The 24,824-nt window shown below is 40.8% G+C and overlaps 1 protein-coding gene across 5 annotated transcripts in view; it reads right to left on the bottom strand.

Moving 5' to 3' along the window:
* The window catches only part of LYN (LYN proto-oncogene, Src family tyrosine kinase), a 194,180-nt gene that overhangs the window by 95,728 nt on the left and 73,628 nt on the right, over nucleotides 1-24,824 (bottom strand). For all 5 annotated transcript variants that reach the window (XM_030214577.1, XM_030214543.1, XM_030214552.1 and 2 more), the window contains 2 exons: nucleotides 5,599-5,656; nucleotides 5,402-5,504 (listed from right to left, as the gene is read on the bottom strand). In XM_030214577.1, the coding sequence (XP_030070437.1) occupies nucleotides 5,402-5,504; nucleotides 5,599-5,656 (161 nt within the window). The remainder of the gene's footprint in view (nucleotides 1-5,401; nucleotides 5,505-5,598; nucleotides 5,657-24,824) is intronic.

The following is a 24,824-nucleotide window of genomic DNA, read 5'->3' as shown; positions in this document are numbered from 1 at the left end:
TATCCAGGTAGCAGAACCTGCCTCCTGGATAAATGACACTGTAAAAGCTATTCTGTGGTACTATATAGATAGTGATGCTGAGTATCTTTATAGACCACCACAGTATATCCGGATAGTGCTGGGGCACAGCCAGGAGTTCCCTGGGTAGAAGTGATATTCAGTCCATTATCGGGACAACTAAGGATGGGGAAAAAGCAGTCTTAAACGTATCTGGATAGCAGCTGAATATTACCACTCCCCAGATAGTGCTGGCCACTCACTGAAGAAACTGGAGATTCAGCAGTAGCCACTACTTGGGTACTGTGGAACTTGAGCAAACAACAATATAGTACATGAGACTGAATGCTCTTGGCTCAGCTTCTACGTATTAGGCGACTTTGTGCCTCAGAGGGGAGTTTTCATTTCCATGCCAGGGACTTGGTAGTGATTTAGGGATAGGGGCTATCCAGGTAAAGTCATCAAAAAAGCATTTAAATGGGCCACCAATGCTCAGCACGACTGGCTATTGCATCCACCAGTGATCAACAATACTGATAAGGATAGATTAACTTGCATTCTTCCTTATTCGAGCCAAGCCATATCTATTAAAGACGCTATTGTCACGCTTCACACAAAACACTGGATAGTGAGCCCTTGGACCACTGCCGAGGGACGGCAGTGGCAGGAGGAACACTCACCCCACACCAGCACAGGCAGAGCTGGACTTGGCAAGGTCTCTTAGGCAGGCAGCAAGACGAAGCAGAAGTCAGGTCCAGGCAAAAGTTCAAAAGGCAGGCAGCAAACAAAAGCAAAGTCAGGTTCAGGCAGAAGTCTCTATGCAGGCAGCAAACAAAAGCAAAGTCAGGTTCAGGCAGAAGTCTCTATGCAGGCGGCAAGCAAAAGCAAAGTCAGGTCCAGACAAAAGTTCAAAAGGCAGGCAGCGAGCAAAAGCAAAGTCAGATCCAGGCAAAAGTTCCAAAGGCAGGCGGCAAACAAAGTCTAAGTCCAAGTCCAGGCAAAGTTCCAAAAGCAGAATACTGAGGGTAGCAAAGGGAGCACAGCAACAAACACTCGCAGAAGAAACACCTCTGAAGACCTCTGTTGCAAGGCAAACTAGGGAAGCTTCCAGGAGGTTAATAAAGGCCAACAGCCAGGGAGTACACCAGGTACGGAAACAGCTCAGTTCCAAAAAGTCTCAAGACCAACTGGCAGGCTAGAAAATCCGGACCGGACCGGCATAACTTCTGAAACCGGGAAAGCCACAGACAGACAGTCCATTGCACCCACCAGGTCTGACCACTAGAGGGCGAGCTGAATGAGAGCATGCCACCGAGGCAGAGATATAACAGCTATTATCAAACATTGGCCCCTATTGTCCATCCACGGAATCCATCAACTTCCCTATTTTGCACATACTAGGAGTTGGAATTTGGGAATAATTTTCGTCAACTCAACGACACATCAGAATAGTACAGTGGAACCCATGGGTCATAAACCATGTCTTAACTATGTCTATTGTAGATTTGTTTGGGAGACTAACAGTCCAACATCCGAAAACTGGATGGACGTTTAAGTTCATTACATCTACAAATTGCAACTCTACACAGGTCATCTATGGTATTAGATGCCCGTGCAATAAATGGTACATTGGCCAAACAAGAAGGGTAAAACAGCACATTGCTGAACATGTCAGCAACATACGTGTTCAGAAAAAAGATGCTCCTCTGGTCGAACACTGGGAACGGATGAGGCATTCTGATTAGGATCTCAAATATGTAGTACTTTCACAAATATGTGCGCCAAATGGGGTGGGGAATGTCTCATCTCTCCTAATAAAAAAAGAACAATTCATCTATTGTTGGGACACAGTCAAGCTCATTTTCAAAGCACTTAGCCTCCCAAAGTTCCATAGAAACCTATGGAACTTAGCCTCCCAAAGTGCTTTGAAAATATGCCTCAAAGTGACACCTAGAGGTCTCAACAGAGAGATTGAATGAGGCAAGCCGGGATCCTATATAAATCAGCAGGGTGCATGCGTCGGCGTCCATATTCAGCTGTTAGACCTGGTATACTTGGTAAGACTCCATCTCAGAACTCCACAGCAGAAAATTTTCATGATTCGCTTTACAGGGTTTGGAAGTCTTTAGTAAGATTATGCTAAGTGAAAAACCGAGGCTTTAACAAAGATATTAACAATTTTGTTATTTGTCAGCCTTCGTCCTCCTGAAGATGCAGTTGGGAAAACATGGTCCATGTAGGGGACAAGAAATTATGTCAGCACTTTGATCTATGAAGCTTTATTTTTAACGGACAGGGGAAGTGGTTTGACCAAGAAACTCGCAGTGAACATCGAGTGCACCAGTCCCAGCATAGGAGCTTGTCTGCTGGCACCTAATAAGCTAAGTGGCTTTCTATATTTAATTGAATTGAGTGTGGAATAATCAATTACTATTAACGACAGGTAAGAGGACTCCTGTGCAATGATGTCGGGACGGTGTTATTAATAAGATACTGACTGTGGTCAATTGTAATACACTGAGCAATATTTGCAGATTAAAAAAGAATAATAATAAAAAAAGATTTGTTGTGAGTACATTCACATGATACTGTTCTTGTAAAAGGGTTTCTCTGATTTTGTAGTCAGTTAAAGAGTGCCATGGATATGTAATTTTGTAAGCTTTTTAATCTGTACTCTTTTTTATGGTTCATCTGTTTATTTTATGTTAATATTTTATTTTTAGAATGGCTTTTGTGTTTTTTTCTCTTGATTTTAATTAATATTGTGTATTGGTTATGTTTATAAGTTTATTATGGATGTTACGTTGTACTCTGCCATGTGAAAGGCGGAATATAAATTAACAATACTGCTGCTGAATGTCTGGATATTTCTGTCCACAGCAGCTGGTGTTTCAAAAAAGAAAAAAAAAAATGCTGATCATTGTGGGCTGAATACTTTGGGGGGGAGGGGGTAAATGTTTAAACACACATTGTTAGAAGGTTGTGATATTGTTTATGGGTCCAACAAATGAATTAACAAATATTGATGACCTATAAGTCATATCAAACAAGCCCCTTCTTCAAATGGAAGCTATATGGTTTCAAAAATGTCACGGATATCATTATCTGACTAATTCTTATGTTGTTTCAAGAAAAGATATCACAACCTGCAAAGAATCAGGTTTCCCCAGGACTGAGAAATCTACCACCATAATTCTGAATGGTTTTCCAAACCACTGCATAGAATGCTCATCCTATTTCAATGGTTTGTAACCATGAGATACTCAACCAATTATGCAAACAGAATACTGCTCTTTACTATTCTTCAGTTTACAAACAGTGTAATAGGTTAGCTAAAGAACGATATCAACACCAGAGTACAGTAAAGGATTAATACAAATCTGCCTGTACTTTGCATCATCTATCTTCACTTGATCTTACAACTGTACGTGTTTCCATTGCTGTAAACTACAATACTTATATGAAGTCGAGATAAGGACGGAAGGAAGTCAGCAGCAGGAGGATTACGCTGCCAGTTAACGCCTTCAAACCCGAGTCCCTGAAGAAATGATTTTGAAACCCGTGGCGTCGGGCGTCTTTTAGGGGGAGGCTACTGGATATTCTCTTGTCACGACTCAACAAGATGGAGCACTCACGAATCACAAGATAAGTGCAAGTGTATTTATAGATTATATTATTAGCAATATTGGCTACTGGTTATACTTATACCACATTTAATAGAAGGTGAATTAAGGATTAGTATCACCTGAACCAGCATAAATATATAAAAAAAGAATCACCCGATGAACGAAGTGCTGAACCACCAGGCAGTGATACTATCACTTGCAGTACTGAGTGGAAATTCTGAGGGTATTCTTAAAAAATTTGAACATACACTAATACTCTTGGGGTAGCCTTTGCTGTGATTATTATTTTCCAATTTTGGTAACTTTTTGTCCTGGTTTGGATATTTGTTCCATTGCTGTAAAGCATCCCTATATTGATAGAAGGGTGATGTGCCGTATTTGTTTTACATCATACATTTCATTTGTTATTGACACCACGAAGCCCCGCTTTAGTTTCATCAGACAGCAAATCCTTCTCCCATACAGGTGCAGTGTCTCCTACATCCTAATTGTTTAAAAACAGTACAAGGCGCATCATGGTGGTAATTCTACAAAGAAGGTGCCAAGATTTAGGGCTCCTTTTACTAAGCGGTGGTAAGTCCACCGCAGCAGCCCGGCGGTACTTCCCATCCCTGGCACGCCATCATTTCCGGCGCTACAAAAATATATTTATTTTTGTAGCGCCGGAGTGACCCGGCGGTAATCGGGAAGTGCTGTGCATTGCCCGGTTACTGCCGGGTTAGCGCAGGAGCCCTTACTGCCACCTCAATGGGTGGCGGTAAGGGCTCCCCCCTCCCCCAAAATGGTGCTTTATTTACCACACAGCCATTTCTTGTAGGAAAGCAAGACTTCCCTTTTACCAGCTTTGGTAAAAGGGGGCCTCGGTGTGCATGAAAAACACGCCGATGCCAGTGCAGACCCCCTTTTGCCGCAGCTTGGTAAAAGGGGCCCTAAGGCAGCAGAAATGTATGTAAACGACCCAGTACTCTCATATGTGCATGCGTTAAAGGCCAATATACAGGCTAAGTGCTATTCTATGAAAAGAGGCACCTACATGCGATGGTATGTACTTTGGTGGGTGATCACATGGGTGGAGTCCGGCGGTACATGGGCAGGGCACAAAATTAACCTGCTTAGAGTATAATTTATGTGCATTCTTAGGTGTGATCACCAGCTTTATTCTAGGCACTTGTAACAGGTTACACTGGTATTCTATTAAAACAAAGTATGAAAATCCTTTTCTTTAAAGAACAGGTTACAAGTAGGCGGGTTATAGGCACCTTTTATAGCCTCAGCCTCAACTAGATATTTCTGTAGTTATTTTAAAGTAATCATAAGCCAGACAGTGACCTTCCTCAGCTGTTTTCTTAACCCATGTCTGCTGACTTGTGAAGGAGAGCTTGATTAGGCCAGGACCATGGAGGTACCAAACTGTTTCTGCTTTACAGAGGCTTATGAAGTCAAGATTTTTTGTTTTCTTAATTTTAATTAGTTTTTATATAGTTCTATAATTGTGTTTTTCACAGTGTGTAGATCAATGAAACAAAATTCAACTTTAATGCATTTTGAACTGCATTTTTTTAAACAGCAGAATGTGAAAAGTACACAAGGGCATAAATACTCTTTATAAGGCACTATTACATTATATTTAGACAGAGAGAGTCATCTTTTGCCTGAGGCAAATACTGCCTCTTGATCTCCTCCCATAGTGTACAGTAGATTTGATTATCATTATTACACTTGCATTGGATAAGGAAACTCAGCCTGCAAGATGATAAGACAGCCTTGCTCCCACTTACTCCTCAATCACTTTCAGTCGTTCTCCTTTCTTGAAAGACAAATCATCTTGGTGGATTCCCTCATATGGATATAAAGCTACTACTATGTTCCCATGCTCCTCTTCTATTAAACACACAAAAAAGGTAAAATTATTTCATCTTACCAATTCTTTCCAAGCTGCCAAAAACTGATCATTTCAATAGATAAACAAACATACCTTCAGCTTTTTGAAACCTCTGGCCTGGCAGAAGCTGAGAATCTGCATTGTTTGATGTCTACAACAAAAATACTTGTCAGTGAATTCACCACAGGAGTTTTATCATTATACATTATTTTTATAATGCATTGCTTCTCCTTATGATATTTAAAACCTTTTTCATCTTTATCACCTAGAGAGGGATTAAATCTATTTATTTTTTGACATACAAAGGAATAAAGTAGTGTGATTGCCATGTTAGTCCGCTCAAAGGTAGAGAAATAAAGGACAAATCCATCCCCTTTCCCCCCTCCCACAAAAAGATAACTTTTTATTGAACTAACTTAACACATTTACTGATTAGTTTCAGGAGTTACACTCCCTCCGTGATGTTCTGACCTGATGAAAAGAGTGCAATTTATAATTGCTAGTAAAATATATCATTATTCATTTTTGCCAATATTCAAGTAAACAGAAAACTAGAAAATGAACAAAACTATTACAATCATATTTGCCTTATTTATTGATCGGGATTTAGCTCATGCCTTTTTAGTAGTAGAAGAATATCAAATTGAAACGTGAATCAAGAAAAGGACAGTGTATCAGACACAACTGCAAACCCACCACTATTCAGAAAATATAAACACCACTCACTGCATATTTCATCCTTACAACACAAACAGGCAAAGAGCTCTATTGGATAGAATTTATTTAATTTATTTATTTATTCCAAACTTGTTATACGCTTGAACTGTCGAGCAGGGCTAAGAGGTTTGCAGACTAATAATACATAAAGGAAAAATAACTACAAAAGATAGGAAAGAAACACTAACTCATACATTCAGAGTTAAAACTTAGATTAAAACAGGTAACTGGTGACAGAGAAATGAGCTATCACTACTTAGCGAGACACAAAAAGATAGGCCTGCTTAAAGAGCCAAGTTTTCAGCAAGGACTTACAGAAATGGTGCCACAAAAAGAAAGCACTATTATTTATTTTCATTTTATTTATTAGGATTTATTTACCGCCTTTTTGAAGGAATTCACTCAAGGCGGTGTACAGTAAGAATATGTCAAACATAAGCAACGGACAATTACAGCAGTAAAAATATTCAAACAATAAAAAGTATGACAGTGTGCACATTATAATTCCAGCACAATACACAATAAACATTTTAATAGATAGCATAGGGTGTAAGCAAAGATGGAACATATAAATAGATAAGAGAGTAACAACAGTAAGAAAATAAGTGACTAGTTAAAGAGAGTTGCAAATGAGGTCAGAAAGGCGCTTGAACATTATCTTGGCTAGGGTAGGAGTAGATAAACATGTCCTATGTTCAGCTGATGTCATTTACTTCTTCCGTTAAAGGCCTGGATGAACAGCCAAGCTTTCACCTGCTTCCTGAAGTAGAGATAGCCTCGTGTTAAGCAAAGATTTTCAGGGACAAAATTACTGAGCATATTCAAAAGCATGGACTCTCTCCTCAAGGTGCCCCCTCCCCCAACTCCCCCTTCATTATCTCCTCAGACCCTTGCTGAATTCTTTCACAACAAGGTTCAAAAGATAAACCTTGCTTTCTCTACCTCACCACCTCTCCCTCCACTAGTCCGTTCCCCTCTCTCTCCTTCCCCTCATTCCCTTTCCTCCTTTCCTGAAGTTACTATTGAGGAAACTACACTTCTCCTTTCTTCCTCAAAATGTACCACCTGTTCCTCTGATCCCATTCCCACCCACCTTCTTAATGTCATCTCTCCTACTCTTATTCCTTTTATCTGTCACATTCTCAACCTCTCACTTTCCACTGCGACTGTCCCTGCTGCCTTTAAACATGCTGTGGTCACACCTCTCCTTAAGAAGCCTTCACTTGACCCTACTTGTCCCTCTAATTACCGACCCATCTCCCTCCTTCCTTTTCTCTCCAAATTACTTGAGCGTGCTGTTCACCGCCGCTGCCTTGATTTTCTCTCCTCACATGCTATTCTTGACCCATTACAATCTGGTTTTCGCCCTCTCCACTCAACCGAAACTGCACTTACTAAAGTCTCCAATGACCTATTACTGGCTAAATCCAGAGGTCAATATTCCATCCTCATTCTTCTTGATCTTTCCGCTGCTTTTGACACTGTCGATCACAGCATACTTCTCGATACCCTGTCCTCACTTGGATTCCAGGGCTCTGTCCTTTCCTGGTTCTCTTCCTACCTCTCCCTCCGCACCTTTAGTGTTCACTCTGGTGGATCCTCTTCTACTTCTATCCCTCTGCCTGTCGGCGTACCTCAGGGTTCTGTTCTTGGTCCCCTCCTCTTTTCTATCTACACTTCTTCCCTTGGTTCATTAATCTCATCCCATGGCTTTTCCTACCATCTCTATGCTGATGACTCCCAAATCTACCTTTCTACCCCTGATATCTCACCTTGCATCCAAACCAAAGTTTCAGCGTGCTTGTCTGACATTGCTGCCTGGATGTCTCAACGCCACCTGAAATTAAATATGACCAAAACCGAGCTTCTCATTTCCCCCCCCAAACCCACCTTCCCCGCTCCCCCCATTTTCTATTTCTGTTGATGGCTCTCTCATTCTCCCTGTCTCCTCAGCTCGAAACCTTGGGGTCATCTTTGACTCTTCTCTCTCCTTCTCTGCTCATATCCAGCAGACCGCCAAGACCTGTCGTTTCTTTCTTTACAACATTCGTAAAATCTGCCCCTTTCTTTCCGAGCACTCTACCAAAACCCTCATCCACACCCTTGTCACCTCTCGTTTAGACTACTGCAATCTGCTTCTTGCTGGCCTCCCACTTAGTCACCTCTCCCCTCTCCAGTCGGTTCAAAACTCTGCTGCCCGTCTCATCTTCCGCCAGGGTCGCTTTACTCATACTATCCCTCTCCTAAAGACCCTTCACTGGCTCCCTATCCGTTTTCGCATCCTGTTCAAACTTCTTCTACTAACCTATAAATGTATTCACTCTGCTGCTCCCCAGTATCTCTCCACACTCGTCCTTCCCTACACCCCTTCCCGTGCACTCCGCTCCATGGATAAATCCTTCTTATCTGTTCCCTTCTCCACTACTGCCAACTCCAGACTTTGCGCCTTCTGTCTCGCTGCACCCTACGCCTGGAATAAACTTCCTGAGCCCCTACGTCTTGCCCCATCCTTGGCCACCTTTAAATCTAGACTGAAAGCCCACCTCTTTAACATTGCTTTTGACTCGTAACCACTTGTAACCACTCGCCTCCACCTACCCTCCTCTCTTCCTTCCCGTTCACATTAATTGATTTGATTTGCTTACTTTATTTATTTTTTGTCTATTAGATTGTAAGCTCTTTGAGCAGGGACTGTCTTTCTTCTATGTTTGTGCAGCGCTGCGTATGCCTTGTAGCGCTATAGAAATGCTAAATAGTAGTAGTAGTAGTGAAGGGAAATCTTGCCTCACCGAACTATTACATTTCTTTGAAGGGATGAACAAACATGTGTGGATAAAGATAAGCCGATCCATATCGTGTATCTGGATTTTCAAAAGGTGTTTGACAAAATACCTCATGAAAGACTCCAGAGGAAACTGAAAAGTCATGGGATAGGAGGTAGTGTCCTATTGTGGATTAAAAACTGGTTATAAGATAGAAAACAGAGAGTAGGGTTAAATGGTCAGTTTTCTCAAAGGAGAAAGGTAGATAGTGGGGTTCCCTAGGGGTATGTGCTTAGACCGCTGCTTTTTAACATATTTGCAAATGATCTAGAGATGGGAGTAACTAGTGAGGTAATTGAATTTGCTGACAACAGAAAGTTATTCAAAGTTTCTAAGATAAGCAGCATAAAATCTGTTTTACTGTTTTGGCATCTTGCCAGGTACTTATGACCTACATTGGCTACTGTTTGAAACAGGATACTAAGCTTCATCGTCCTTTGGTCTGTCCCAATATGGCAACTCTAATTCTCATGGACAATGATGGACTTTCACTTGCTGCTGCCACTCGGGAAAGAAATTTTAGAGCCTTAGGAAAGGAATGGAAAACAAAAATGAGGATCTTATAATGCTCTTGAATTGCTCCATGGTGCGACCATACCTCAAATATTGTGTTCAATTCTGGTCACCGCATCTCAAAAAAGATATAGAGGAATTAGAAAAGGTACAGAGAAGGGTGACGAAAATGATAAATGGGATGGGACAACTTCCCTTTGAGGAAAGGCTAACGCAGCTAGGGCTCTTCAGCTTGGAGAAAAGATGGCTGAGGGGAGATATGATAGAGGCCTATAAAATAACTAGTGGAGTGGAACGGGTAGATGTGAATCGCTTGTTTACTCTTTCCAAAAATACTAGGACTAGGAGGCATGCAATGAAGCTGCAAAGTAGTAAATTTAAAACAAACAAATATTTCTTCACTCAATGTGTAATTGAACTCTGGAATTCGTTGCCCCAGAATATGGTAAAAGCAGTTAGCTTAGCAGGGTTTAAAAAAGTGTTGGATAATTTCGTAAAAGAAAAGTCCATAAGCCATTTTTAAGATGGACTTGGGAAAATCCACTGCTTATTTCTAAGATAAAATACCTTATGAAAGACTCCAGAGGAAACTGAAAAGTCATGGGATAGGAGGTAGTGTCCTATTGTGAATTAAAAACTGGTTACAAGATAGAAAACAGAGAGTAGGGTTAAATGGTCAGTATTCTCAATGAAGAAAGGTAGATAGGTGGGGTTCCCCAGGGGTCTGTGCTTAGACCGCTGCTTTTTAACATATCTGCAAATGATCTAGAGATGGGAGTAACTAGTGAGGTAATTAAATTTGCTGACAACACAAAGTTATTCAAAGTTTCTATGATAAGCAGCATAAAATCTGTTTTACTGTTTTGGCATCTTGCCAGGTACTTGTGACCTACATTGCTTACTGTTTGAAACAGGATACTAAGCTTGATCGTCCTTTGGTCTGTCCTAATATGGCAGCCCTAATTCTCATGGACAATGATGGACTTTCACTTGCTGCTGCCACTCGGGAAAGAAATTTTAGAGCCTTGGTTTAAAAAGGCAGATAGAATGTAAGGAATTTTAAAGAGAATTTGAAAACATAGGACATTATTATACAAATCCATAGTGTGGTGCTAGGGTTACCAGCTGGCTCCATATTTAACCAAGTGAAAATATTTTATTTTTATCTTTTAATTGTTTCTTAATTATTGAAAAACTTCATGTCAGTGAAATAAATTGAAACAACTTCAGAGTACTCAACTTCACTCAAATGTTCAACGTAATTCTTTCTTGAACAGGACTGAGAAAGACATTGTCTTCCTTATAGGATCATCAGATCAGCGTGTGTCCTTCTGTTTTGGCTATAACTGAGCCATGCAATTTTTCAAGGGGCACACCCTCTATATAGAAAAGGCACCTCCAACGTTCTAATTGAAGCCGCCAGCCGGAAACTTGAGGCGCCACAGATATCCGGTTTGCCACAGACTGTCTGCCCTGCCCTTGCGTCAACGTCATGACATCAAGGTCATGTAAGGACAAAACCAAAGAAAACCTCCACGCTGGCTGCACGGTGCACCCCCCCCCGCCCTCCTCCCCGACACGGCGCTCCAGCTGCCTCGCTGCACCCCAGTCCGCCCTCCCTCCCTCTCCTGGACACACAGTCGCCGCTGCTCTCTCCCTCCCCTCTCCCGAATCGCCGCTGGACCCCGGTCCCTCCGCCCACAGTCACCCTCACCCATCCTCCTCTCCGATGGACACCTGCACCAGCAGCTCACTCGCCGTCCCGCCGCCCTCCCTCTCCTCTCCAAGTCCACGTTACAAATCTCAGACAGGACGAAGAGGGAGGGTGGCGGGACGGCGACCGACTGGCTGGTGCGAGTGTCCATCGGGGAGGAGGGTCGCTTACGGTGACTGAGCCTGGAGGCAGCACGGGGTCCACCGGCGACTCGCCAGGGGGGACGGACGGACAGAGCACCGGTCCCACTCCAGCGCGCCCCTCATCCCCCTTCACTCAACCCAAACCAAGCAAACCTACCACATCCTACTCCAGGATCAATGCACAATACTGGAAATGCGCCAATCAAGTTCACTGTAAGTAACGAAGCCCATTCCTTAATCTCTGTTTCCACTCAACCACGCTGCCTTCATTCTCATACACTCAAAACCACACAAACCTAACAGCTGCTGCTCCACATTCGCCTTTTAAATTCTTGCTCCATCACAAACAACTCTACAGCTGTTGTAACTGGGAGGGAAGGTGGCCCTCGAACTGGGAGGGTGGGGACACCCTCGGACTTGGACACACCCTGGTACTGGGACGGGGGACGACCCTGCAACTGGGAGGGAAGGGAAGGGATGCCCCTGCAACTCGGAGGCAGGTACAGGGCACCCTGGAACTGCGAGGGAGGGAGGGGCCCCTGCCACACACACTGATTCTCCTACATACACTGTCACTCTCACAGGCACACTCGCACCCACTCACACTCTCTCTGTCACACACACACACTCTCAAACATTCGCTCGCTCTCACACACTCTCTCACACATACACACTCCAAGGAAAACCTTGCTAGCGCCGGTTTCATTTCTCAGAAACGGGCCTTTTTTACTAGTTATTCAATAAAACACAAATAAACAAAAATAGTTTAAAAATAATAAGTGATCAGACAATATAATGTACATGCATTCTCAAAAAATATATAAGCACCCTTTGTGCATCTTCACACTCAGTTTGGTCTCCAAACAATAACTGACCTTATCCAGTGCTTCAGTTTTTAAACGTCACTCCAAGTTCTAAGATGAAAATGAATGGAAACAACTTATCTTTCTGTACTAGCAACTCCACTCAACCAAACTGGTGGAAGCGTTCTTCAGTAAGGGTGATTTTAAAAGTCAATCTGAAAGTTTTGAAATCATCCTTACAGTTTAGTGATTGAATTATGTTGGTGTTGAGAATTTACATCTGTTGGATTTATTTTGCACTGTACAGGAGGACATGCATGTCTTTCTATTTCTCTGATGTTGCTGACATGCTGAGCCTGGTATCTTTGCTTTCAGTTTTTGCATGTTTTTTGTAGTTCCCTGTTTTGTATCAGGTGAGAATCATGTTCTTCATCTGCAACTGAGGTGAAAGTTTCTGCTGGCATGTGGAGTCTGTGTAGGAATCTTAACAGTCCATCTTGTTCCAGTTTCCCAGTAGCCAGGTATATTGGTATAGGGTCTGTCTTCATACGTGGGTTAGGGCTATCATGGTTTGGTAAGTTTTCTAAATAGGTTTTGTGCCTTTTTGCATGGTTTTGTGCTATTTTTCAAACAGGCCAGCCACTTTTTCAGTGTCTGGCCTGTTTGAAAAATAAAAATGCTCAGGACTAGTGGGGTCTCCAATTCTGGTAGAACCAGTTGGGTTTTCGGGTTATCCACAATGAATATGCATGAGAGAGATTTTTATACTACGCCTCCTTGGTATTCAGACCTGTGTCTTGCATCTTCATTGTAGATATTCAGACAACTTGACTGGCTGGATGTGCCCCAAGGACTGGGTTGAGAAGCACTGCGATAGAGTCCTCACGGCACCACACAAACAAAAACCCATCTACTTTAAACAAAGTATCTGGCAATAGAAGGAGTGTGTGCTGTTCCTGAGTTGATTATCATAACTTGAATGTTTTGTGTGGCCAATTGTAAGGGGGTAGATTCTTTGTTGGGTAATATGGAGGTTTTTTTTTTTGTCTTAGTATTTTTATTGATTTTCAATACAAATACAAACAGGAAGCAACAACTATGTAACAGTAAACAATTGTACAAAGTTGGTAAGAAATCAAAAAAGGGGGGAGAGAAAGAAAAAAAAAGGGGGGGGGAGGGTACATAGCAAAGATACTTTACATGCAAAGGCCATATGCACCTAAAGAGGAACAGTTAGCGTTATTTAGCACAACATGTCACACTAGGAATCTTTGAAGTAAGATAAAAGTGGGAACCATCTCTCTTCATGCAGAACAAATTTAAATGATTTTTTTGCAAGGTATGTTTCATATTTATAAGTCTGATACAGGACTGTAGCTTCAAGGTTTATATTGAGATTCTGACCAATCCTATAGAGCAGTGGTTCCCAAATCTGGTCTTGGAACCACCCCAGCCAGTCAGGTTTTCAGGATACACACAATGAATATTCATGAGAGAGATTTGCATGCCGTGGAGGTAGTGCATAGGGGGGACCAGGTTTGAGAACCACTGCTGTAGGAGAATCCAATCTTCATGCTCACATAGAAGAATTTATTGAATGATGCTATCAGTTATAATGATGGATTTACCAGGTAGTTTAAACAGGCTGGAGAGGGTATAGAAGATTGCTAATTTAAAAGTGGAGGGGGGAATGGGGTTATGTATGGAAATGTCACTTTGACTTGCCCCTCCCCCCCCCACGCATACCTAGCTTTTTATTAAAATGAATGCCTGAAACACACAAAATGCCTAAAAATCAGAAAGATCCTAAAATGAATAATGTTTTTTTCTTATGTTTGATTGTTATTGTTTTTGTTTTGTTTTGATGATTCTATGGGACATTAGAAATAAGCAAAATTATTAATATGTTTTCACAGTTAATGTTGAGAGAAATGTTAGAGTAATAAAGATAGAAATAAACAGGAAAAATCTTAAAGGTAAAACAGTGATATATAAAAATGTAACTAGAAATAAGCAAATAGAAGATCTGATTTCTCCTGTGCAAAATTTCTCTCTGTTTGGAGGAATGTAAGGGCCATTTTACTAAAGCTTAGCACATGGGCTAAGTGCCATGTGGCCCATAGGTAGAAAACAGGGTGTGCAGCATTTAGCGAGCTCTGTCCATTAGTGCACGCTAACGTTAGGGTTTAAGACGCTAGCGCAGCTGGCTGTGCACTAGTGCCGATACAGCCCATTCACTTTGAATGGGCTATGTTGGCAATGCCATGTGGAAGCCACTAGCGTGGCTTTGTAAACAGATTCCTAAGTTTTAGAAAACGAGAACCATAATGATTTCAGATTTCCATTTCAGATGGAGAGTCAGAAGTACATGGGGTCTTGGGCCCACATCTGGACTTATAATGCAATAGACCACTGCTTTTCTAAAATTGACAATGTTATTTTGGTTAGGAGGTCATTGAAATGTGTTACTCAGCTGTTGTAGCGTTATTGAAATGGCAATTTAAATTACACTTACAATGTATTAAATATCATAACATCAATATTTCTGGGTCATGGCATTTAATCTTGTTTGCTTTTGTTTATGAACAGTGCCAAAAATAATTCTCTGGATTCATAAAGTAGAAATTTGCTTATGTGGAAGGCAACAACGAACTCTTTGTTTTGTTCTTCAATCAGCAATAAAGGTGTTTTTTTTTTAATGTGGAAGTCTAATCTGCAGTAGATGTTGTACAACAAGGAAGCAGTAATAAAAGCCTCAGTGCATCTTTTGTTCCAGTGTGGTAATAACCGGTTTCTTCAGTTATGTGTTTTTTGACTACATATATATACATCCATCTTGAGAGAACCCTGTCATGGGCAACTGTCCAAATTTTGTATTTCAGGATCTGTCTAACCATAGTAATGTCAGCCCATGGTCATTCTACGAATATCGCTAGAACTTCCGCAAGCTTAATTTGAAATGCTTCCTCTTGCATTAGATAAAAATATGCAACTCAGTGTAAAAGCTGAAGCAGTAAGCCATGTCGGTATAGCTGATACGCCTCTTAAAATATTATAACTACTACTACTGGTATTTATCATTTCTATAGCGCTACTAGACGTAAGCAGCACTGTACACTGAACATGAACGAGACAGCTCCTGCTCAATCAATCTAATCAAGACAGACAAACAGGACAAATAAGGGATAAGGGAATTACTTAAGGTGGGAATTATAAAACAGACATGGATATTGAACAAGTGAATAGGAGTTAGGAGTTAAAAGCGCTCTCAAAAACATGGTCTTTTTAGCCTAGATTTGAAGACGGCCAGAGCTGGAGCTTGATGTACTGATTCAAGAAGTCTATTCCAGGCATATGGTGCAGCAAGATAAAAGGAACAGAGTCTGGAGTTGGCAGTGGAGGAGAAGGGTACAGATAAGAAGTACTGAGGAGTTGCAAGAGTGAATGCACTTGCATGTGGAAATGGATAGGGAGCCAATGAAGTAACTTGAGGAGAGGGCTAATATGAGCATAGCAACACTGGCAAAATATAGGTCGTGCAACAGATATTGAGCAGATTGAAAGGGAGAGAGATGGCTTAGTGGGAGACTTGTGAGAAGCAAGTTGCAGTAGTCTAAGCGAGAGGTGATTAGAGTGTGGATAAGGGTTTTGGTAGTGTGCTCAGAAAGGAAGGGAAGTTCTGGTATGTTTCTGTTCTCGGTTTGAAGAGAAAACTATCAATACACTTTTGTGTGAGTAGATCATTTTTTTTAGAGTAATAACAATAACAAGCTGTGGCAGATATAGTTGGTGCATATCAGATTTGTTTCTTCTTCCCTTGTAGCTCAATGCTTTTCGTAATATGTAGAGTCCGTACATAGACAACAGGATATAAAGCAGGCTGCTGTCACATTTGGGGCTAGATTATATATATGGTGCCAAAAAACGTGGTGCCGAGAGAAACCCTATTCTATAAGGCGTGCTTAAAGTTAGGATCAGTTTATAGAATAGCACTTACGTGTGGGAATCATGCCTAACTGGAGGTGCAGCCATTTGCAGCAACTGAAACATGGTGCAAATATATATTCCTATATTAGGTGCGTATCCCCGTTATTCTATAATAATGCTTGTTAATTTTAGGAACACCTACGTTCTTGCCCTTGAACCTCTCATTTCCATGCCCTCTTTTGTCCAATCAGATGTAAAATTCAATTAAATTTAATTAGTGCCAGTAACTGCTTAAATTTAATTAGTGCAAGTAATTGCTTGTTAGAAAGCCAATTATTGGTGCTGATTATTTAATTAAATTGCATGTACAGATTGGGCACATGCCCAAATTTGCATGCACAATTTTTGGTGACTTTTACAGAATTAGGGGGCTGGTGCAGTAAGCATAAGGATGACTTATTGAGATTTCTGAACACAAGAGGGTAATTTTATTAAAATTTTCCACATGTAAAAAAGGCTTTTGTAAAATTACCACAGGGTATACGTGCATAAAAGTGTGTACTTTTACGTGACCTGCATGAAGGCTTGTTCTGGGGCTGAGTTCAGGTGGAGTAATAGAAGCCATAATTTACACATGTACTTTATAAAATACACACTAACATTTACATCTGCTCCCAAGCACTACTACTACTACTACTACTACTAGCATTTATATAGCGCTACCAGTCGCACGCAGCGCTGCACATTTGACATAGAGAGACAGTTCCTGCTCAAAGAGCTTACAAACTAGGTAAAACAGACAGACAAGACATTACGGGCAAGGGAATTACAGGGTAAAGAGGAACAGGGGAGGAGAAGGGCAAATGAGTAGTGGTTAGGAGCCAAAGGCAGTAGTGAAAAGGTGAGCTTTCAGCACATGTACATATCGTTGGCGCCAATCTAGCTTTGATTTCTGGCAGTTTACCCCTAGTATGTTATAAAAACATATAGGCGCTTGATAAGAGAGGCTGGGAATTATCCACTAAGAATGATACATTGTAAGATTGTTTAACTTTCTCTTATGTTATGCTCGATCTTATGTAACACTAATTGTCTATTTCAGTCTGTTATCCACCAAGAATGATACATTGTAAGCCACATTGAGCCTGAAAAAAGGTGGGAAAATGTGGGATACAAATACAATAAATAAATAAATAGATGCTTTCTTGCCCTTTCAACCTAGGTAACTTGTTTTAAAATTTCCCTTATGGGGCGATTCTATAACCTAGGCGCTAATATTTACACACACATTAACAACCCTGGATTCTATATATGGTGTTCAAAGTTGCACACCCAAATATGGACGCGCTTCCAAGATGCACGTGCAAATAAATTGGATAATGACCTCTGAAGCATCAATAATTGGGTGCTGACAACCAATTATTGTTAATTGGCACGCATTAAAATTTGCACATGCATCTGGATGCGCGCTATTCTATAAGGTACAGCGCCTAACTCCCATAGTGCGTATGTCAAAAGGGGGCATGGCCATGGGCATTCCGAAAAGTTGCATGTGGATTACAGAATACTTTCTAACTGTGCCTAGCTTGGGCGTTGGCGTTTACACCAAACGTCCTTTGCACTGTTGGTCCAAATGCTGTTCTTACCACATCTGGATTATTGTAATGTCTTATTTTTCAGGATTAAGTGAAAATATCAGGAAAAAAAATGCAAATTATACAGAACATAGCTGCTACACCGATTTTCAAACTGAATAGATACACTAGTGTTTCATCATATCTTGTCAAATTGCATTGGCTTCCTGTAGCTGAATCAGGTTTAAAGCTGCTATGTCTAGTTTTCCAAATTTTACATGACTTCACATCTGAATTGTTGATTAATGTCTCATCATTATGTTTGGTTCAATCTAAGAGACTGAAAGAACAATTAGTGTTAGCAGTGCTGCTTTACAAGGGAATCTGGTCTCAGAAGATTTTTTTAGCTCTCTCTTCCCTGTATTAGGAGTCTCATTATGGAATTCTTTACCCACTGCTATTAGGTCAGATAACAGCTACTTCAGCTTCTGGAACAGGTTACAATCTTTTCTCTTTCCAAAAACGGTTATATAACAAACCATTACTACTGTTGTATCCAATTCCATCTACAAGACTATTCATGATGCACCTTTATTACTTTTATATACTTTAATCGGTCTATGTCAAGTCCATTTAGGGTGTCGGCTGCACTGAACCCTGAAAAGGGGATTTTAGTGGTATATAACCATTCCATATTCTTCAACACGGGTATTACGTTCTATAAATGACCATCTTATGGTTTTACGAGGGCCCTGTCTTGCCCAGTTGGAGACGGCTCGTTGTTGTGCATTCTTTTTTTGCTGTCCCTCATCTCTGGAATTCCATGCTTCTATCTTTATGAAGTGAACTTAATACAAAGAAATTTATGCCTATGTTGAAGGCTTGGTTATTCGAGCAAGCTTACACTGATTGATTGATTGATTGATTGAGACGATTTGCTGAGAGTATCAGTACCTGTGAGAGGGAAGATTTATGTTTGTCTCTAGTGGAGTGCTTGATTCTGTTTGTGTGTGTTGATTACCTTTCCTGTCAAAATATTGTAGTTCCTTTCCCTTGCTTTTATTTTTATTGTTAACTGCCTTGCTGTGTTTGTCTGTTAAAGGTGGTCTATCAAGTTACAAATAAATACAAATACATAGTCCAGCAGCAATAGGGGTGCTATCCAGTCTTTTGCATTGAGTGTTACATGTATGATTATCTCCTAGTTGGTGAGAGGTTATGTGTGTGCTCAATGCAAAGAGCTCAGCTCTCAGAGAACGAGTCTGTTCTTTTGAGGCTAGAGTAGCAGACTTGGAGGAGCTGAGAGAGACAGAGAGGTACATAGAGGAGGCCTACAGTGACGTTGTAGAGAAGTCCCACCTTCAGTCTGGCAGCCCCTGTGCTGCCTTGGAGGAGGGAGATCTTCTAAAAGGAGAGCATAACCTCATGCAGCTGGAAGTAATCCTGTAGCCATCCTCTCGCATCAAGGATGTATCTCCATGAGCTTCTGCCCAGGAGGGAAGGGTTAAGATGGCTGTCATAGTTGGTGATTCAATTATTAGGCATATAGATAGCTGGGTGGCTGGTGATGTGAAGATTGCCTGGTCAATTGTCTGCCTTTTGCGAAGGTGGCGGACCTCATGCATCACCTAGGTATCTGGGGGGGATAATGTATTCCATACATGGGAAACTTCAGACCTACTTTCCCTTGCATGAAGTAGCCCAGGCATTTAAGATGCAGCTACATCTACATTGGCACGAAGGCCAGTGAGCAATGTCCATTGCCCCTTCTCCCAACTTAATCTGCTAGTTCAATCACCTCATTAAATAACGTTTAGCGAGAACTCATTTTCCTGAACCCATTTTGCCTGAGGTCCTATAATTGATTGTGTCAAATTATTTCTCTCTCCTTTATATTTTAAAGGTTGAAAGCGTCTGAATCCAGTTCGGAGTCTGACGTCGCAGCACGTCAGACTCCGAACTGGATTCAGACGCTGAACTCCAGCATGTTGGCCACGGCGGAGGAAGAACTTGCAAGTTGTCATCTCGGGTTGGCTGGCGGGGGTTGGGGTCCCCCGCCAGCTGAAGAAATATTTTTAAAGGCGCAGGAGGAAGCGGACGCAAAAGTAAGAAACGGCAGCGGGGGAGGGCTGGAGGGGGGGTGGAGAGAGTCGTTGGTGGCAGTGGGGGGGGGGGGGGGGTCCGGTAATGGCGGAGGGGGGGGTCGGTGGCGGCAGGGGGGGTAAAATGTGCCCCCTCCCTCTGGCTCTGGCCCCCCCTTCTGCCGGAGGCCAGATACGCCCCTGGTATGCCTGCTCAGGCCTAAACATTAACGCGTACGGCTGTGCTTTACCCAAACTCCACACCAGAATATGCCTACCCAAGTGTCATGTAATTTTAGGTGCTGTTTTGTCACCTTGAACCCCTGGGATATTTTCTTTAAAAGCCCTTTTAAGTGGATAAAACAGGGTTTGACACACAGAAAAGTTGATATACCTCATATGATCAGTATACAACTTTGTATTTGTTATCCACCGACTGGACAAACGCCTTTGATGGTACTATGTAAGCCACATTGAGCCTGCAAATAGGTGGGAAAATGTAACAAATAAATAAATAAATAAAATGACATCCTAAATTAGGAGTATTTCTATAGTCTGGTTCACTGCCGAAATGAACATGATGGATAGTCTGCAGTTATTTGCTCCATGATTTTATAAATAGCACCCAAAGATAGGCGTGGAAGTGGATACACCATTATAGAATAGGGTCGACTGGTGCTTAATTAGCAATAACTATCAATTATTGGCCTTAATCTGCTAATTAGCAATAATTAGGAGTTATGTATGTAACTGAAATATTCCCCTTTTCTATAAACAGTCCCCCTGATATTCAAAACTATTTAACTGGCTGGTTAAATAGTGTTTAAGTACTAACTGCGGATATTCAGCGGGAGATAATTATCTCCCGCTGAATATCCCAATTAGAGGCGAGCTGCTGAGGAGGGGATTGTATATATGGCGCCTAAAACATCGGCGCTGAAATCAGTGCCGACTAATCGTATTCTTTAATCGGCACATAGATTTAGGCGCCAATTATAGAATATGCTTAGTTGATATTTCAGTACCAATCAATGAACGCACCCATTTACGCCAACAAAAAACCTGGTGTAAATCTCAGTGCATAGATTTAGGTGCCCTGGGCTATATTCTATAACTAGGTACCTAAATTTTGGAACGCCCATTTCCCTGCCTATAACCATACCCCTTTTTGCCTCCGCACATTAGAAGTTTGGTGCACATCATACAGAATACACTTAACAAGTTGTGCACCTAAATTCTAATCAGTGCCAATTACTTGCTTGTTAAGTGCTGTTATCAGCACTCATTAGCTTGTTAAGCCAATTAAGTTACGCACGGTGTTATAGAATCCGGGGGTAAACAGCTATATTGCGTGACATAGCCAGGTAGGCACGAATATTTAGTACCAAATCAGCTATGTTGAGCAGTGAAAATAGGCCGCTTAAATTTCAGGCCTATCTTTGACCACTAAAAAGTTAACTGGTTACATTTAAACTACAGTCAATGTATTTATATAAATCCCCACCAATAACCTGGAAAAATCGATTGGAAATAGCCCTAGTAAGCAGCGAAGAATGTTGTGCTGATCACTGCGAGCGCTTGTAGCTGAAGTGGCCAAGCTAATCTTGGACGCAGTTTTTTTTCAAAACGCTGGCCATTGTCGGAGGCAGGAGAATAGCAATAGCAATGCTGCTATGCAATGGGCATTCACATATGTTAAGTGTGTTTTCACAGAAGTTTAAGTAATATGATTCACTTAATTGGTGTTCAAGTATCATATGGGAGGCTTTTTATACCGATGACTGCAACGAAGCCTAAAAAAGACTTTGTTTAAGAGAGTCATGGCTTGCTGAGACTTTTTCCTCCTTGTATTTCCAATCGATTTTTCCAGGTTATTGATGGAGATTTATATATATATATATATATATATATATATATATATATATATATATATATATATATTGAGTGTAGATTACAGTATCTCACTTTCTTCAAAATTGTTTTGATAGTTTTAAAACTACAACAAAAAGCAAAATAATCTTTCTGCTTACAAAGAGAGGAGCTTATTCCAAAGCATAGCTGCCTGCAAAGGGAAAGCAGAATGCAGCTTCTTTTTTAATCTTAAATAGTTAACTTCTGGAAAACGTAACATTAACCCCCCCTGATTCTATAATGGTCACCATAACTTGCATATGCAAATTTAGGCACATTCCCAGTTTGCACGCACAATTTAACAGAATGAGCCAATTAGTTTCAGCATTTGGTGTGGATTTGTCTGTGTTATTATTATTATTATTATTCGTAGCATTTGTATCCCACATTTCCCACCAATTTGCAGGCTCAATGTGGCTTACATTTGCCGAAATGGCGGTTGCCATTTCCGGGTAACAGAATTACAATTGGTAATGCATACGTGGAACAGATAACGGTATACCTACATACATTCTGTGTGTTGCCAAGGTGTGGTATTCTGTCTGCATGTAGTTTCTGTGTAGAACTCTGTAGCTCTCCCCCTTGTTCTATTTTACTTGTAGTAGGTGTATTGGTATTTTAAGGCCTCATATAATATTTGTAGTGCTGCCTGCTCTTAGGTAAGGCTCATGTTGTTTGAAAAATTAGAGCTGTAACGAATAGCATATTTTACTATTCTGCTGAATATGAATACTGAATATGAATAATGGGCACTGACCTTTAACATAAAAAATACTAAAAGAAGCAACACAAAATCATAGATCGAGTGTTTATTTCAGTAAGATTTAGCACAGTAGAGCCCTGTATTATTCATATAACGTATTCGGGCACTATTTGGGGCTGAATCGAATACTAATATTCGGTACAGCCCTAGTTTGAATCATAGGAACTAGTGTTACTGTTGTATGGTAGATCTGCTAGATGGATTTTGAGTTAGGATTTTTTAAAAATTATTTTATTTATTAAATTTACATTTTATTTCAAGTACAATTCTTGAAATTGGAGAAAGTTGATTATTAGTCAAAAATAAGCACAAGGAAATTTGGGTATTACATAATTATTTCAAAATATTGATCTATTACTCATCTTAAGTCCACAATTTGGAGGCATTACACAATACTTAAGGAAACTTAGAAACATAGAATAGAATAATATCTTCTATTACAGAAAAAGGCGGCTGAGAAGAGCACCCAGGAATATTAGTACTTTTTACGGAATTGAAGTTGTTATAGACCTTGGTTGTAACATAGGTGACTCAGCCAGCTTAGCTTCCAAAAAAGAATTTAACTGTTTAGATTCAAAGAATACATATTTAATAGAATTTAACTTTAAGACACATTTACAGGGAAAGTTCAACCAAAATAAAGCGCCCAATTGCAAAGCTTTCGGGCTCAATTTAAGAAGCTCTTGTCTTTTCTTTTGAGTAATCTTGGAGACGTCTGGATACATTCTTATTTTACAATCCAGGAAATCTTGTTCTCTAAGAAGAAAATATTGTTTAAGTCTCTGTCAGGTTGTAGTATGAAAGTTACATTAAGTGTTGCTGTTGTCAATCCCACTTTATCATCTTCAAGTATTTGTGTTAGGTTCATATCTAAAGTTTCAACAGGGACATTTACTCTCTCTTCGTGTTGAGTTAGGATTTTTAACGTTTTGTATTTCACAACGTGCTTGGTAGTGGAGAGATATTGATATTACACTCTAATGACATGAGAATCATAATTTTATTTATTGCATAGGCCACAACATACATCAACCTCATTGCTTATCTCTGTACCGAAGCAAAATAGGATACCAGCCCTCCCCCCCCTCTTTTTTTTAAACTTCTCCACCTCCTGTTTCTTCCCCTTTTTCTTAATGTGATTCTAGTTGTGGATAGTTGTTTCTTAAATGTGAGCTCCAGTTTTGCCATGATTTGTAAATGTTGCATGTTGAACTGTGGTGAGCTCTTGCTTCTATTGTATTATATTGAAATCCAATAAAAGATAATAAATAATTTTATTTATTTATTTTTGTAGGCAACTTCCATTTAGAAAATATGCTAGTTATGATCTGTGCCTGTTGTTGTGGGTGCAGAGCATGTTTACATTTAACTCATAAGAATTGCCATATTGCATAAGACCAAAGGTCCATGAAGATCATGTATGCAGTGTGTCACGTATGCAAGTATCATCTGTCAGGTATGTCCCTACTGAAAAAAAGGTTGAGAACCACTACTCTACTGATATTACTGACACTGACATTTGCAAAATGGGTGATGCCAGCACACATAGCTGGCACATGAACGTCCATTCCTGCGTGCCTTTTAGAAAAAGGCTCTACATTTGTAGATCCCTTTCTAAAATGCTAGTGGAATTTGAGATATCCTGACCTGGATATCTCATTTCTAATCTCTGCGTTCTACCTAAAGTCCACCTTCACATCTGTTAATATCACCATAGCAATCTCCTTCCCGTAGCCTGGCTGAAAATCCAACTGACAAGGATCCAGGGTATCTTGTTCTAATGACCCTGTCCTGCAACTGGACCCCTACTACTTTTTCAATAACTTTCTCCACAAAAGGCAGAGTAGAAATGAACCAGTAAGAATTAGGATCATTTACATCCAAATTATTTTTTTTAAGTATTGTGGAAAAACATAACCTTGTAAAGAAGCATTAGCCTAAATGGCACAAGCAAAGCAAGAGAGTGGAGGAGTGGCCTAGTGATTAGGGTGGTGGACTTTGGTCCTGGGGAACTGAGGAACTGAGTTCGATTCCCACTTCAGGCACAGGCAGCTCCTTGTGATTCTGGGCAAGTCACTTAACCCTCCATTGCCCCATGTAAGCCGCATTGAGCCTGCCATGAGTGGGAAAGCGCAGGGTATGTAACAAAAATAAAATAGATACTATTGGAGATTCTACATGGAATGTTGCTACTATTGGAGATTCTACATGGAATGTTGCTATTCCACTATCAACATTCCATGTAGAAGGCTGCACAGGCTTCTGTTTCTGTGAGTCTGACGTCCTGCAAGTACGTGCAGGACGTCAGAGTCACAGAAGCAGAAGCCTGCGCGGCCACATTGATGATCTGC

Source organism: Microcaecilia unicolor, chromosome 1, assembly GCF_901765095.1.
Source record: "Microcaecilia unicolor chromosome 1, aMicUni1.1, whole genome shotgun sequence".
Classification (NCBI taxonomy): domain Eukaryota; kingdom Metazoa; phylum Chordata; class Amphibia; order Gymnophiona; family Siphonopidae; genus Microcaecilia; species Microcaecilia unicolor.
This window is presented reverse-complemented; position numbering and strand designations above follow the sequence as displayed.